Raw genomic sequence first — 12717 nt, forward strand, 5'->3', positions numbered from 1 at the left:
ATATATCTATCATTTACATAATCTTAGTGGCACATACCTAATGACTTAGCAAGAAAAGTATGCTAATAATTCAGTGGCTAGTGTACGTGCAATGCACGTGCCTTATTTACTAATGTAGTATTTTTATTCCTTATTGTATGTTCTATACAAAATCTACAAAAACATATTCAGATCAGAACCACACTAATATGCAACCTTTGGCAATGGACACAAGGAGCGTCGCATTGAAGCCATGTAAGATCACTTCCTGTATCAGGATCAACAAAATAGGGCCTTGGAGGATTCCCTATATCCACTTGGGCAAAGTAAAATCTGCAACAACATATTCAGATCAGAATCACACACAAAAAAAAATAAAAAAAAATACAACCTTTGACAATTCATGTTCTTTCCTTACATAAAATTTCAAAGAATCAATAAAATAGTAAAGGATTGAAATTGCTCCACTATCATGTCCGACCGAAACGTGGGTCTTGAAGGCTAGAGATTGAAATAATTATACTTTAGTCATTTGAAAATAATTATAATTAATTAGGATCTAAATTTATACTTTAGTCATTTGAAAATCTTGGACTAAAGGTATTTTTTTAATAATTTAAAACATAAAATATATAACCTATAATATAAATAATTATGATTAATAATTATAAATTATATGTAAAGCAATTGATTGTGTAGTAATAATATAGGAGTCAAATCAATCAAAATTTTAGTAATTTGAAAATAATGTAAGAGATTTTTTAAATGTATCAATACATAATTATATATTATTACACTCACCTAACCTCACTAAGTATATACCTAAAATGATTTAATTAACTCAAATTTTGAAAATAATTGATTGTGTAGTAATAATAACATATAGGAGTCAAATAAACATTTTAGTAATTTGAAAATAATATATTTAAGATATTTTTGAAACTTTTGAAATGTATAAACATATACAATTATTACACTCGCATAATCAGTCTTATTAGCGTTGACCTAATTATTTTTTATACAACTGGCACCTACCTATTTATGTTTGTCATCAATTACGTATACTTACCCTATAAGTAATTACATATTTAGCACATCAATCACATTCTTATTCATTCTGAAAATATCTATGTATATCACAATATTTAATTATCTCATACCAAACATTTGGAGAATACGCTAATAATTCAGTGGCTAGCGTGCAATGTAAGTGTCTTCTTTACTAATGTATCATTCTACATCATCATTATAAGACATCACCTAAATTGATTTTTTTAGTATTACTGACTTTGTTACAATGTAGTATCTGTTCATACACCTAAAATGATTTAATTAACTCAAATTTGAAATAATAGATTGATTGCGCAGTAATAATATCGAAGTCAAATTAAAATATTGGTTTAAAATAACTTTATTAAGATATTTTTAAAAATTTTGAAACGTATAACGGACACAATTATTACATTGCCCAACCTTTCTAGCATGTACGGCATAATTATTTTTTACACAGCTGTCACCTACCTGCTATTATGTTCACAGTCACTTACATATTCCTATCATACGAGTAATTATGAAATTAGGAGGCAAGCTCAACTAAGTTGGTGAGACAGTTGGTTTAGTACCCATAATGTTTTAAGTTTGACTCTCCGTAGAAGTCGTCTATTGAGTTTCTTAGTTTGAGGCAGTTAACTATGGACAACTTAAATTAATTTACCTCCTTGTGATCATTTATCATCTAAGATTACAATGCATACATATTTAGATAATTGTTGTAGGCTTTCCGGTAAATCAATGATGTAAAATAATTATAATGAGAATCCAAATTTGTATTGTTGTCACTTGAAAAGCATGTACTAATGATAGATAATTATATTTATGTAATATATTGTTATGATGCAGCGAGTTAACCACAGATTCAAAAATGAGAATCCAAATTTGTATTGCTGTCACTTGAAAAGCATGTCGTAACGATAGATAATTATATTTAGGTAATATATTGTTATGACGCAGCGAGTTAACCACGGATTCCAAAAAATATATATTTCGTGGACGGCAGGATTCGAACCTGCGCGGGCAAAGCCCACATGATTTCTAGTCATGCCCGATAACCACTCCGGCACGTCCACAAGTGCATATTCTTTCTAAACATTATCTAATTAAACGATAGAAGATATTAGCATCAACCCCTTAAGTAGGTAATTTTTAAATATTTTATGGTATATTTTCCTCCTTCAAAAAAAAAAAAAAAAAAAAAAACCTTAGGTTTCAAATTAAAATTTTTGTATTTTTGAAAATAACATATATTTAAGATATAAAAATTTTGAACCGTATAAACACATAATTATTAAACTCACTTATCCTCGTTGGCATATACCTAATTATACTTTACACAATTGTTACATACGGAGTTACTTATATAATTATTGCTAAATTATAAATTGTATGCAAAATGATTATAATTAGGATCCAACTTTATATTATTGTCAATTTAAAATAAGGTATACGTGTAATTATTACTCATGATTAGAGCTTAACAATTGGTGTAAAATGCACATGCCATTTTCCTAATGGGTTTTTATTCCTTATTTTTTATTTTATACAATATATAACATATATTAAAAATAATTATGTCTAGATATCTTTTTTTTTGGAAGGTCCACGAGGTGTCCTGAGCAGGCCCAATTATGTCTAGATATCTTTAGTACATGTTTTTCAAACGATAAAAATATAAATTTTGATTTTAATTAGGGATGAAAATGGACTAAATCAAGCTGAACTTTAGAAAATTGAGTCTGGACATTAGCCTTACTGCCAGAGGTAACAAAAATGTTGTAGTCCCAATAACAATGGCTATACAATTGGTACAATAAGGATCAGGAATCTTGGTCCAAAATGGAACAGTGCAGGCAAACTCGAGGGACTTGTTACGCTTGGACAACACACAACTGACAAATAACGACAATAACATATGCAAATCACGACATACGACAACTTGTGGTGCAAGTACGAGGTTTTGGGTTCAAATCTTATGAATGGAGCAACAGATCGATGTTATGAGAGCTCTCCCAGTTAGGGTCCAGTTGAAACTCGAGTATGAAAGGAACTATGTATTGAATGTTATTGATACCTCGCTTTCAGAGAACTGGGATTAAATGGCAGGGATAGCAAGGGATCCAATGTCAAGCAATCTTGGAAGTATCTGCAAAATCGAGGGAGAGAGAAATAAGGTAGAATGGTGCCAGTGACTTGTGTAAAGGCAGTCGTGAAGGAGCCTTACCTCTCCAAGTCGAGCATTGATTTTCAGAGGTACAAAATCATCGGCTCGTGTTGCACCGATATTTACAATTGCAGTGGCAGCACCAACCTCGTTTGCAGTTCTGTGCAACGAAATTTGAAGGTTTTACCATATTTCAAGACTTAAATGCACTCACCATGAGAAAGATGACAAAATAAATGAGCTCCCAGAAAGAATCAACATCTAAACTATAGCTTAATGCAAGCGAATGATGAAGCTGAAGCTAGGACGTATTTTTTCCTAACAAAAGTCCTATTAGCATGGGTAATTCTTTTTCCAGTATTAGTCCAATCCGCGTACCCTATGTAAAGATATTGGATCACATATCTTCGAAATCCAGATGCAAGTCTCCAAGAAGAGAAAATTTGAAACACTCTAGTTTTGGTTGCAAGAACTCAAGTGATAATAAATAAAAAATTTCACCTAATTAGCCGGAATGCAGACATGGTCATCATAGAAGAACCCAGTGCAACAAAAGCATCGCATTCCTTGGCAGCTAGCATTGCCGAATCAGCTCTCCCTTTGGGGACATTATCTCCGAAAAAGACAACCTGAAAATTGTCAACAATTAGAAATTTAACTAACCTCGATAGCATCACTGTTAATGTATTTTTATTTTATTAACTTCAACGATGGCTAAAATCACCTCAACAACCTCAAAGTTCATACCTAACACGAACTAGAACAGTCCTTTGGAAAATGCTTTTTGGTTGAATTTATAAAGTTAACCCCCATTTTTCAATTGTGACCTTTAAGTCAGGTAAAATACGCATCTCGCAAATAAAAAAGAAAAATGACTTACATTCGGTTTCAGTAATCCATTGCATTTTGGGCAAACAGGAATATGGAAATCCTCCTCCCAGAATTTCTCATCAATCTCGATATCTCCATCAGGCCTTTGTTTCATTCCAAAACTCTTGTCCGACCGGCTGTCGTAGTCCAAACTTTCAATTGCCTCAGCCCACTGCACAATATGCGTTCTTCACTTAAGTTATAATCCCATACAGCAAGTAACGAAAATGAAGCAGTACGCCAGTACAAGTTGATATAACTTTAGAAATGAAATTCTTTGAATGATATAACAATATTGACAACACAAAAGTGGGGATAATCCTCCTACCTAATTTAAACCAAACCAAAAGTATAACTACTATTAATAATGTTTGGACCTAGTAAAATCACGGGATTCTAACATGCAGACCCAATTATATGCCGTGACTTATTTCCAATACAACGCAAGTAATTAAATACCAGAATGTTGCAGAGTACTAAGGCTTAGAAAGAATGTGCATGACCTTTAACTATTAATAAGTGTCTGCTGATAAATGAAAATTGTGGAGTAATTAAGAACTAAGGCAAATAGAACAATGGCTCGAGGCATGGGTCGAGTGATTAAATACTAAGGCGGGGAAATATAGATATTTGAGCGGGCAACAAAATTTTTTTTTGGGTATGACCGAGGTTTAAGGTCAGGCTGCATTCTTAGGGCTAGAATCCAAGACCTCTGGTTTAGCTGGAAGAGACCAACGTGAATTTTAATCCAAATAAAATAGATAAATGAATAATACCAAAAACTAACCTTTGGATTAAGAGCCTTCACTTGATCTTGAAATAGATCACGAGCTAGAGTATAACCACAATCCGTACAAATAACAGTATATACGGTACCATGCAATTCAAGTGGGTCACTGCCAGCACGATGATGCAGCCTGAAATGAAAAATGAAATTTTTAGTACCGTAAGTCCCCTAATCAGTAATTATGCAAGTTGATAGAAAATCAGTCTTATAACCTGTCTACATTCTGTGTAATCATATAACTAATGTGGCCCGCGTTTTCAAGAGTACTTAATGCCATATGAGCAGCACTAGGCTGCGCTGCAGTGAACCGTCTCCAACCAGCATAGCTCCGTGCCCAATAACGTCTTCGAGCCCGAACTGAGCGGAGAAACTCCTGCATGTTGAAAACCAAGCAAGTCTAATTCAGAAATTCTAGTCAGGAAGCAGAGAATATAAACATGTGAATTACAAAGCAGAATTGTATAAGAAATTACTCAAATATAGAAACAAGCAAAACATGAACGAGGGAGAGTTGGAGAGAATGAAGAATGGTAAGAATCCAAGCTTTTCACAATCACACTAACAGAAACACACTATTTAAGATTTTCTCTTTATCATATTGAAGGTAGACTTGCATTAATTATCTTAAAGTCTTTAAGGGCTAAGAGAGGAGAGTGCCCTGTGCCTTGAGAGGAAGAAAAGTAGAAAACAGCACTTGAATGATAAAGAATTTACAAGACATGCCTTCAGATCACCTGGTGAGTAATCGGTTTGAAACCTGTGCTATATGCTCCATTTGGGCTGCCAATCGAGAATGAAAACAGTTAAAAGTAGTACGGTAGTACCATCGTAAATCTAAAAAAGGAGAGTATTCCTAGGACACGTAAAGCCATGGCATTCAGTTTGTGTCCTACAATTCAATTGACAAAAAGTTTTTCAGTGCAAGTAGAAGTAACCTTCTGTAATCAGGAATACCGCTCTCTGTGCTTATCCCTGCTCCAGTCAAAACAACAAGCTTCTTGCTGTACAATGCAAAACAAACAAACAACAGATGTTAAGAAATTTGCGGTCATTATGTTCATCGCTATCTATAAAAGATGCCATGATATGAATTAGAGACTGACGATCAAAAACCATACAATTCAGAGCACACCATGGTAGGAGGAATTAATTCAAGGAAGAATCTTGATATCCATTATTGTCATATGAGAACTTCTGTGATTCTAACTAATTTCCGTTTTTCTCTTTTCTCTGCCATTTGCTAGCCGAGTAAGACCAAAAGAGCCAGTTACATTTGGTATTTTACTTTACATAATTTCCTTCCTCCTAGTTCCGTTTTCCATGGCTCATACATTTGTCCTCTAATGATATGACACACATATGTAGATGCAAAACAAGATCCATCGAGAAATTTCACCCTTCACCAAAGCACATAAACACCACCAGACCAAATGCCATGCTAAGACTATCAAAGTAGAACTAGAACTTGAAGTAGACAAGAGCAACAAAATAACATCTTTCATTGTTTGCAATACACAATCAACTAACATAAACACTCACTAATCCAAACAAAATTAGCTTAGCCTGACTAATTTATCCACTAACAAAAACAAAACAAACCAAAAAAAAAAAAAAAAAAAAAAAAAGAGCTAATTACTATTATAAAGTTGCATTATCATGAAGCAACCCCAACCAATTTGGCCATGTGCCTTAGTAACCACGAGGTTATAAGTTCGACTCTCAGCAAGAATGACCTATTCACCTTTTTGGTTTGAGCCGCTCAGTTATGGGCAACCTAAGCTTCTTTGTTGGCTAGGATCATAAGGTGGGGTTCACCCGTGCATATTAGTTTTAGCCAATTAGTTATAGGGGGCAACCTATGTTGATTTATCTCTCGTGGTCCTTTGCCGACTAGGATCGGTTTACCTAGTGCACACCTGGCTGTGGGTTTCCCTTGTCACATAAAGTTGCATTATCATCCATTTTCCTGAACAAAGAAATCTTGTGTACTGACCTCCTATCAAACAATTCATACAGGCGGTTGACATCATCTCTACTTGGAGGGTCTGAATAAGGAACTGTCTTCTTGTCTCTCAAAAAAGCATTTTCTTTACTTCCAGATGAGTTTTGAGGAAACTTTATATGAGCCTTTGTTTGCACAGACTTCACAGATATCTCACAAGGAACTGCCCATTTCAATCTGCTGGGAAACCTCCCATTTCTGCCAGTTGATATAACACCACCTATACACAGCCATAAATATGAACAATTAGCTAATAGCTATATATACAGGCAAAATACAATTCAAATTCATAAATATCACGAATCAGCTTGCCTGCAAAAGGTATTCTCAGGAATTCTCCCTCTTTTCTGAGTGCCTGCTCATTCAATTGGCAGAAATGTTATGAGAATAAAATTAACAGTAAATTAATTGCTAGTCAGTCGATTTCAGACTATTGTAAATTCATAGCGGGAAAAAACATTGAGGTAAATTTTCAACAGACAGGAAGATTCATACATGGAATAAGTGTCGGCAGGACAAACGCATAGTCATGGCCATCGTCTTCGTATGATTCTGAGAATATGGAAGAATGAGTTCTGTCGAGATTCTCGTCTGCTTTCCAGGTACCACAAGCATCAAGCCGCCGAGATTTTGGTTGGCTTTATGTACGAATGAGGCTGTTGTTTCTTCCACGTCGTAGAAGTCTCCGCCATTCACCGAAACAAAATCGCTTTATCGTGCACGCGCGAAAATGTTTTTACAACTAGCCTTTGTTTAGTATTAACATATAGAAAAATTTTCAATTTTAATCATATGATTGTTGGGGTATTTTTAATTTGAGTTTAGGAGTTTTAAAAGTGTCAATTTTAATTTACAATTGAGGGGATTATTTTTGGGGTATTTTTAATTTGAGTTTACAAGTTTTAAAAGTGTCAATTTTAATTTACAATTGAGGGGATTATTTTTCGAAACCAATGTACGTATAGTACTCGATATCGAGCTTCTAGCACGTGACATGGTCACACTAGTACAAAACTGCACATCCGCTACTGTTGTAAAAGACTTTTCGCTACTGTTGTACAACAGTAGCTGATGGGACAGTCTCTGAATATCGCTGACTTTTCGTTACCGTTGTACAACAGTAGCGAAAAGTCAGTAGCGGATTAATTTTTTTTTTTTAATATTTGATCATTCGCTACCGTTCCTAGCTAAGAACGATAGCGAATTAGTATTTTTTTTAAAAAAAGAAATTAAGCATCCGCTACCGTTCCTAGCTAGGAACGGTAGCGGATGATCTATAATAAAAAAAATTAAAAAAAAATCATCCGCTAGTAACGGATGGTTATATATATATTTTTTAAAAAATATTTTAATTTATTTATTTTACTTAAAACCAAAACAATAATATTCAACCTGCAATTCTCACACAAACATTATGATCAATTGAAACTACAATACTTCAAAGCTTAAAAAAGAATCAATGAAATTAAAGGTTTACAATTCCAAATTATAAATAATTGAAAGCTACAGAAGAGAGAATGAAATTACAACCAAATACTAGTCTAGTACTCTAGTCCAAGGAATTTTTGGCCATCTCTCTCCTCCTTTCAGATTCATCATACTATAATCAATAATAGGCAAAGCAAAAGTTGGTAACTAAATTAAGCATCATCAACTAACTCAATATCAATGCATTAAACGACCCAGAAAACAAACATATGAGACATCCAAAAGTGACCAAACATAATTTTGGACATACCACTCCCCCGTGTTTTGCTGCTTCATAGCGATTGCATGCATAAAAACCACCTGTCTTTTTGCCATGGTCTGATCATGCACCAAGGCATAGCCTACAAGGGATTAAATCACACTGCTTAAGGGACAATAACACTTAAATTAGTTAAAATAGAATTATATCCTACATGCTCAAGCTTCTGAGATAAAATAAGTAGTAAAAGGTATGTAAAATTAAAGTTTATAACTCATAAGGCAGATAAAATAAGCAGTAAAAGTTTATAACTCGGCAAATAAAAAAAACAAATAAAAAATAACATACCAATTCATGTTCCAGAAGGATCACATCTCTCTCCTAAAGTGGAACTTGAACATCTTTCCTGGCAATCTTCTTGGGCATATGAGAAAGATTCACTTCTGGCACAAAAACATCGGCCTATACAATCTTGATTTCATGACAGTTCTTCATCAGGACAGCAACCTGTTGCATTAGAAGACAAGCAAGTATCTCCTGTACGGCCTTTGCATGCCCAACCAGTGAAAAGTGTTACCAACGCAGTGTCTGATGCCGGAGCTGTATCAAATACAAAATGAGAAAGGCAACGTGGATCCTCTTCAACAAGGCATAATAGTAATAGATACTAACTAAAGAATGGTAAGAAAAAACACAGTACCTGCCATATGCATATTGTGCAGAAAAGGCATTGCATCCTCCTCATTTAGTGATCCTACTAACCACGGTAAGACGCATTCAATCAGTCTAAGTGGCATCACACACAAGCTCTGAAAAAGCAGTTCCCGCTGCCTTTTTGGGCTAAAATGTTTTCGTGCAAGCGGAAGAACCTATTGCACGTGTAGTGACAAAAATAAGTAATTAATTTAAAATTTCAATTTTCAAAATCAAAATGGACAGGAAACAAAATTTACTCGTATTATTAATGCAAGAAGGAAAATATCACCATTTGTAAATGGTTTTCTATGGAAAAGAAAATCTTAATTAGACAATCACTCACCTGAACTTCCTCATTGTGGAAGTGCTTCTCTATTATCTCCATTATATGATCAGCATGAGAGCATAACTTTGAATAAAATTCAGTAGAAGGTGAGTTAGCTCCAGCATTCTGAATGTTTTCTATGAGGCATCTGAGCTTACCAAACTCATTTTCTTCTTCTGCATGCTCCAGGGCAAAAGACAACTCTGTGTCTACAGCAGGGAATATAACTTTGTCCTCAACGATGCTGCAATCAGACAGGATAAGCTCAGAACCTCAGAATAGGAAAGCATAATGCTATAAACCATCATTAGGAGCTTATCATTTTGACAGAAAACAAAATTGCCAATTTTATATTAAACAATGCACATGGAAAAGTGTGAAAATTGGGGCACGTGCAACATTGAGGCAAGTCAAAGAGAATAATTAAAATATGAAATTTGCAAATAAAAGAAAAAGGCAAGTACTCTTATATGGAAAGAAAAATGTCAAAAAATGGAATAGAAGTGTCGTAATATATATCTGTGGTACTAGACACACACAAAAATATACAAAGTTTAAAACTTATGGGTTCCCTACACTAGCTAGGTGAGAGCTCAGAGCACATAAATGGATAGTTGGATGGTAAAATTCCAACCCTTAGTATTTGTCCACAAGGCAAAATGTTTTTTTATTCTTCGTTGTTTACTATCATGCAAATGGTTTCTGATAGGATAAAAAATAAAAGGTTCAAATTCCATGAAAGGATGATCGAGATTGTATTTGCCTTTAAAAAACTAGAACCATTTGTGAAAATTTATTTGCTAGCACTAAAATAATCACAGTTAAAAGTTCAGCAATTGACTGTTATACCAATTCATGTTTTCAATTCAACACTGTTTTTCGAAATCCACTTGGCAATAGTCTCACAGTCTACAGGCCGATGAGCTCCCTCTGTACACTGCTAGATCAACTCAGAGTAATAAGCTCAACAATTTCAATAATGAAACAAAGCTGAGAAAACTCGAAAATCAAGAAAAAAAACCACTCACATTCGAACAAAAGCTTTGGGTACAACTGCATATAACATTTCGCAGAGCTAAACAACCAACAAAAGTCTCTAAGCAGCCTCATTAATGTGTGGAAAGAAATCAAAATTCTTTAAAATAACAGGATTATTTGCCTTAACGTCATGGCATTATATGGCATAGTTGGAACTCAAAACCACAAGTAATGGCAGAGATTTTAGTTCAGCAATTAATGGCAGAGATTAAGTTCAGCAAATTAATGGCAGAGCCATAAGTTCAGCAAATTACCTATGCAAGTTCTCCCGAGTGAGGTTAGTAGCTTCTTTTATCCTTTTGGGAGCATACTTAGGACCCTTCCTTACTGAGTAGCCTTTCCAACTCCTAAAAGGAGAAGCAAATTGACACAGTCAAGAAATGAGAAGATTAACACATATGGAGATTACAAAAGATTTTAACTTGAGAAGTATAAAGGACAGAAATCTAAGAAACACCTAGATAATTACTGTTGGGCAATCAAATTTCTTCGCTTAAGACCATCAATATCTTTTGGATCTACTGCCTGCAATGGAGACAGAATTTTAATTAAAGTATAACTAGAAGAAGCATAATAAATTTAAAGAGAAAAACTACTAGGGCATGTTCGTATGATAGGACGAGACTAAATTGTCTGACATAGAATGTAAGTATCAATCTCTGGCTCTCTGCTAATAAATGTCTCCATTAACAATTGGACAAGTGATGGCATAATGTTAATAATATGCCTCTTAGAGGTCAAGCCCAATGCAAAAGGCTTTGACCATGCATGTCTTAAAAGGAAGAACAATGTAATTTAACATTTGATCTCTTTTAGTCAAGCACATTTCCACTATGTCAAGCAAAGCCTTTGAAATAATGTTTCTTGTGTAAAAAAAAAAACATATAATCATCTATTAATGAACATATTGGACTGCAAAATGAATTGTTAGCAATGTCTTTCAAATCCAAGGGTAGAATCTTATATAGAATTATAGACAGAATGACAGATACAGTACATTGGCTAGATCGAATCAATTAGAACTAATGAACTATTACCTTAAAAGTGGAAGAAACAACTCTCTACTAACCTAACATGGAACTATCAACTAAAAGGTAAAACCAATTCTCACTAAAAATAGAATGAAGCAGGTAGAGAGATTCGGTCCAAATTATTACCTCACCATTCTGGATTTGCATTAGCAAATCTTTAACTATGTCGTCAACATTTTGTACCTACACAAGTAGAATCACAAATAAGTAGTAAAAGACTTCAATTATTCACTTGATCATCAATTAGGTCAACAAATTAAAACAAAAAAACATTAATAAAAAATGTAACCTGCGCAATGGAGGCGGAAATGGCGGACGGTGGTGGCTGTTGTGGAGGGGGAAATGGCGGACGGTGGTGGTGGTGGTGGTTGCGCTGCGCAGATCTGGTGGCTGGCTGCGGGGGAGGCGAAAATGGATGGTGGCTACGGTGGTGGTGCTTACAACGGAGGCTCGCTGGTGGCGGAGGCAGACGACGGCGAAGGCGATGGAGGCAGAGGTGCGGTCGCCGTGACTGAGGCGGAGGTAGTGGACGAAGGCTGCAATGGTGGTCGTGGCTAGTGCGGGCGGCAGATCTGTTTGTGACGGCGGTGGTGGCTGCGACGGTGGAAGGCGGATGCGGTAACGGTGGAGGCTGCGGTGGTGTGGCGATGGAAGCCGTGGTCTGGTTGCGTTTGTGTGGAAGTAGTGGTCTGTGGCCGTGGATCTAATTTGTTTGAAGCAGATCTGGGATCTGTGTGTATGTTTGTAGCGAAATGCATTTTTCACTTTTTTTTTTAATTTTAATAACTTATATTTCGCTACCGTTTCGACACGAAACGGTAGCAAAATATAAAGGGCGCTTTTTTTTTTTTTTTTTTTAAATTCGCATCCGTTCCTACTAACAACGGTAGCGGATTGTTCTTCACTTATTTACGGAATTTCCACCGCGCGATTTTTTTTTAAGAATACACAACTGTTCTTTCAAGAACAGTAGCTAAATGTGAGTGTTTTATGTGCTATTTTGTACTAGTGTCAAATCGATCACTGTCGAGCACACTTAGACTCTTCTTGATCATCCTAAAAGTCGAGCCTACCTGTTTGGTTCC

The 12717-nt window shown here is 35.1% G+C and overlaps 2 protein-coding genes and 1 non-coding gene across 7 annotated transcripts; all 3 read right to left on the reverse strand.

Moving 5' to 3' along the window:
• Positions 1-2023: 2023 nt before the first annotated feature.
• On the reverse strand, positions 2024-2105 carry TRNAS-AGA. Its single transcript has one exon. It is a non-coding gene; the product is annotated as a tRNA-Ser (tRNA).
• A 631-nt stretch (positions 2106-2736) lies between these two features.
• LOC116019026 (NAD-dependent protein deacylase SRT2) lies at positions 2737-7562 on the reverse strand. Its single transcript, XM_031259091.1, has 11 exons — positions 7351-7562; positions 7168-7210; positions 6847-7075; positions 5789-5854; positions 5588-5633; positions 5066-5226; positions 4854-4983; positions 4077-4238; positions 3698-3825; positions 3257-3356; positions 2737-3178 (listed from the first exon to the last, which is right to left on the reverse strand). The coding sequence occupies exons 1-11, from the start codon at positions 7468-7470 to the stop codon at positions 3128-3130; spliced, it is 1236 nt and encodes a 411-aa protein (XP_031114951.1). The 5' UTR covers positions 7471-7562; the 3' UTR covers positions 2737-3127.
• A 708-nt stretch (positions 7563-8270) lies between these two features.
• Positions 8271-12354, reverse strand: LOC116020742 (zinc finger protein BRUTUS-like). Of its 5 annotated transcripts, none has more exons than XR_004098836.1 (10): positions 11922-12354; positions 11759-11815; positions 11059-11126; positions 10856-10948; positions 10413-10500; positions 9582-9807; positions 9243-9411; positions 8891-9142; positions 8594-8684; positions 8271-8455 (listed from the first exon to the last, which is right to left on the reverse strand). XR_004098836.1 is itself a non-coding variant. In XM_031261246.1 (9 exons), exons 5-8 carry the CDS (start codon positions 10418-10420, stop codon positions 9021-9023), a joined length of 525 nt encoding a protein of 174 aa, XP_031117106.1. In that variant the 5' UTR covers positions 10421-10500; positions 10856-10948; positions 11057-11126; positions 11759-11815; positions 11922-12353; the 3' UTR covers positions 8271-8684; positions 8891-9020. The 5 variants fall into 5 exon arrangements, 1 of the variants encoding a protein (XP_031117106.1); XR_004098834.1 differs by adding an exon at positions 10592-10638 and having other exon boundaries at positions 8271-8684; XR_004098837.1 differs by having other exon boundaries at positions 8271-8684; positions 9243-9299.
• Between the last annotated feature and the right edge of the window lie 363 nt (positions 12355-12717).

The sequence above is a fragment of the Ipomoea triloba genome, chromosome 5 (genome assembly GCF_003576645.1).
Source record: "Ipomoea triloba cultivar NCNSP0323 chromosome 5, ASM357664v1".
In the NCBI taxonomy this organism is placed as follows: Eukaryota; Viridiplantae; Streptophyta; class Magnoliopsida; order Solanales; family Convolvulaceae; genus Ipomoea; species Ipomoea triloba.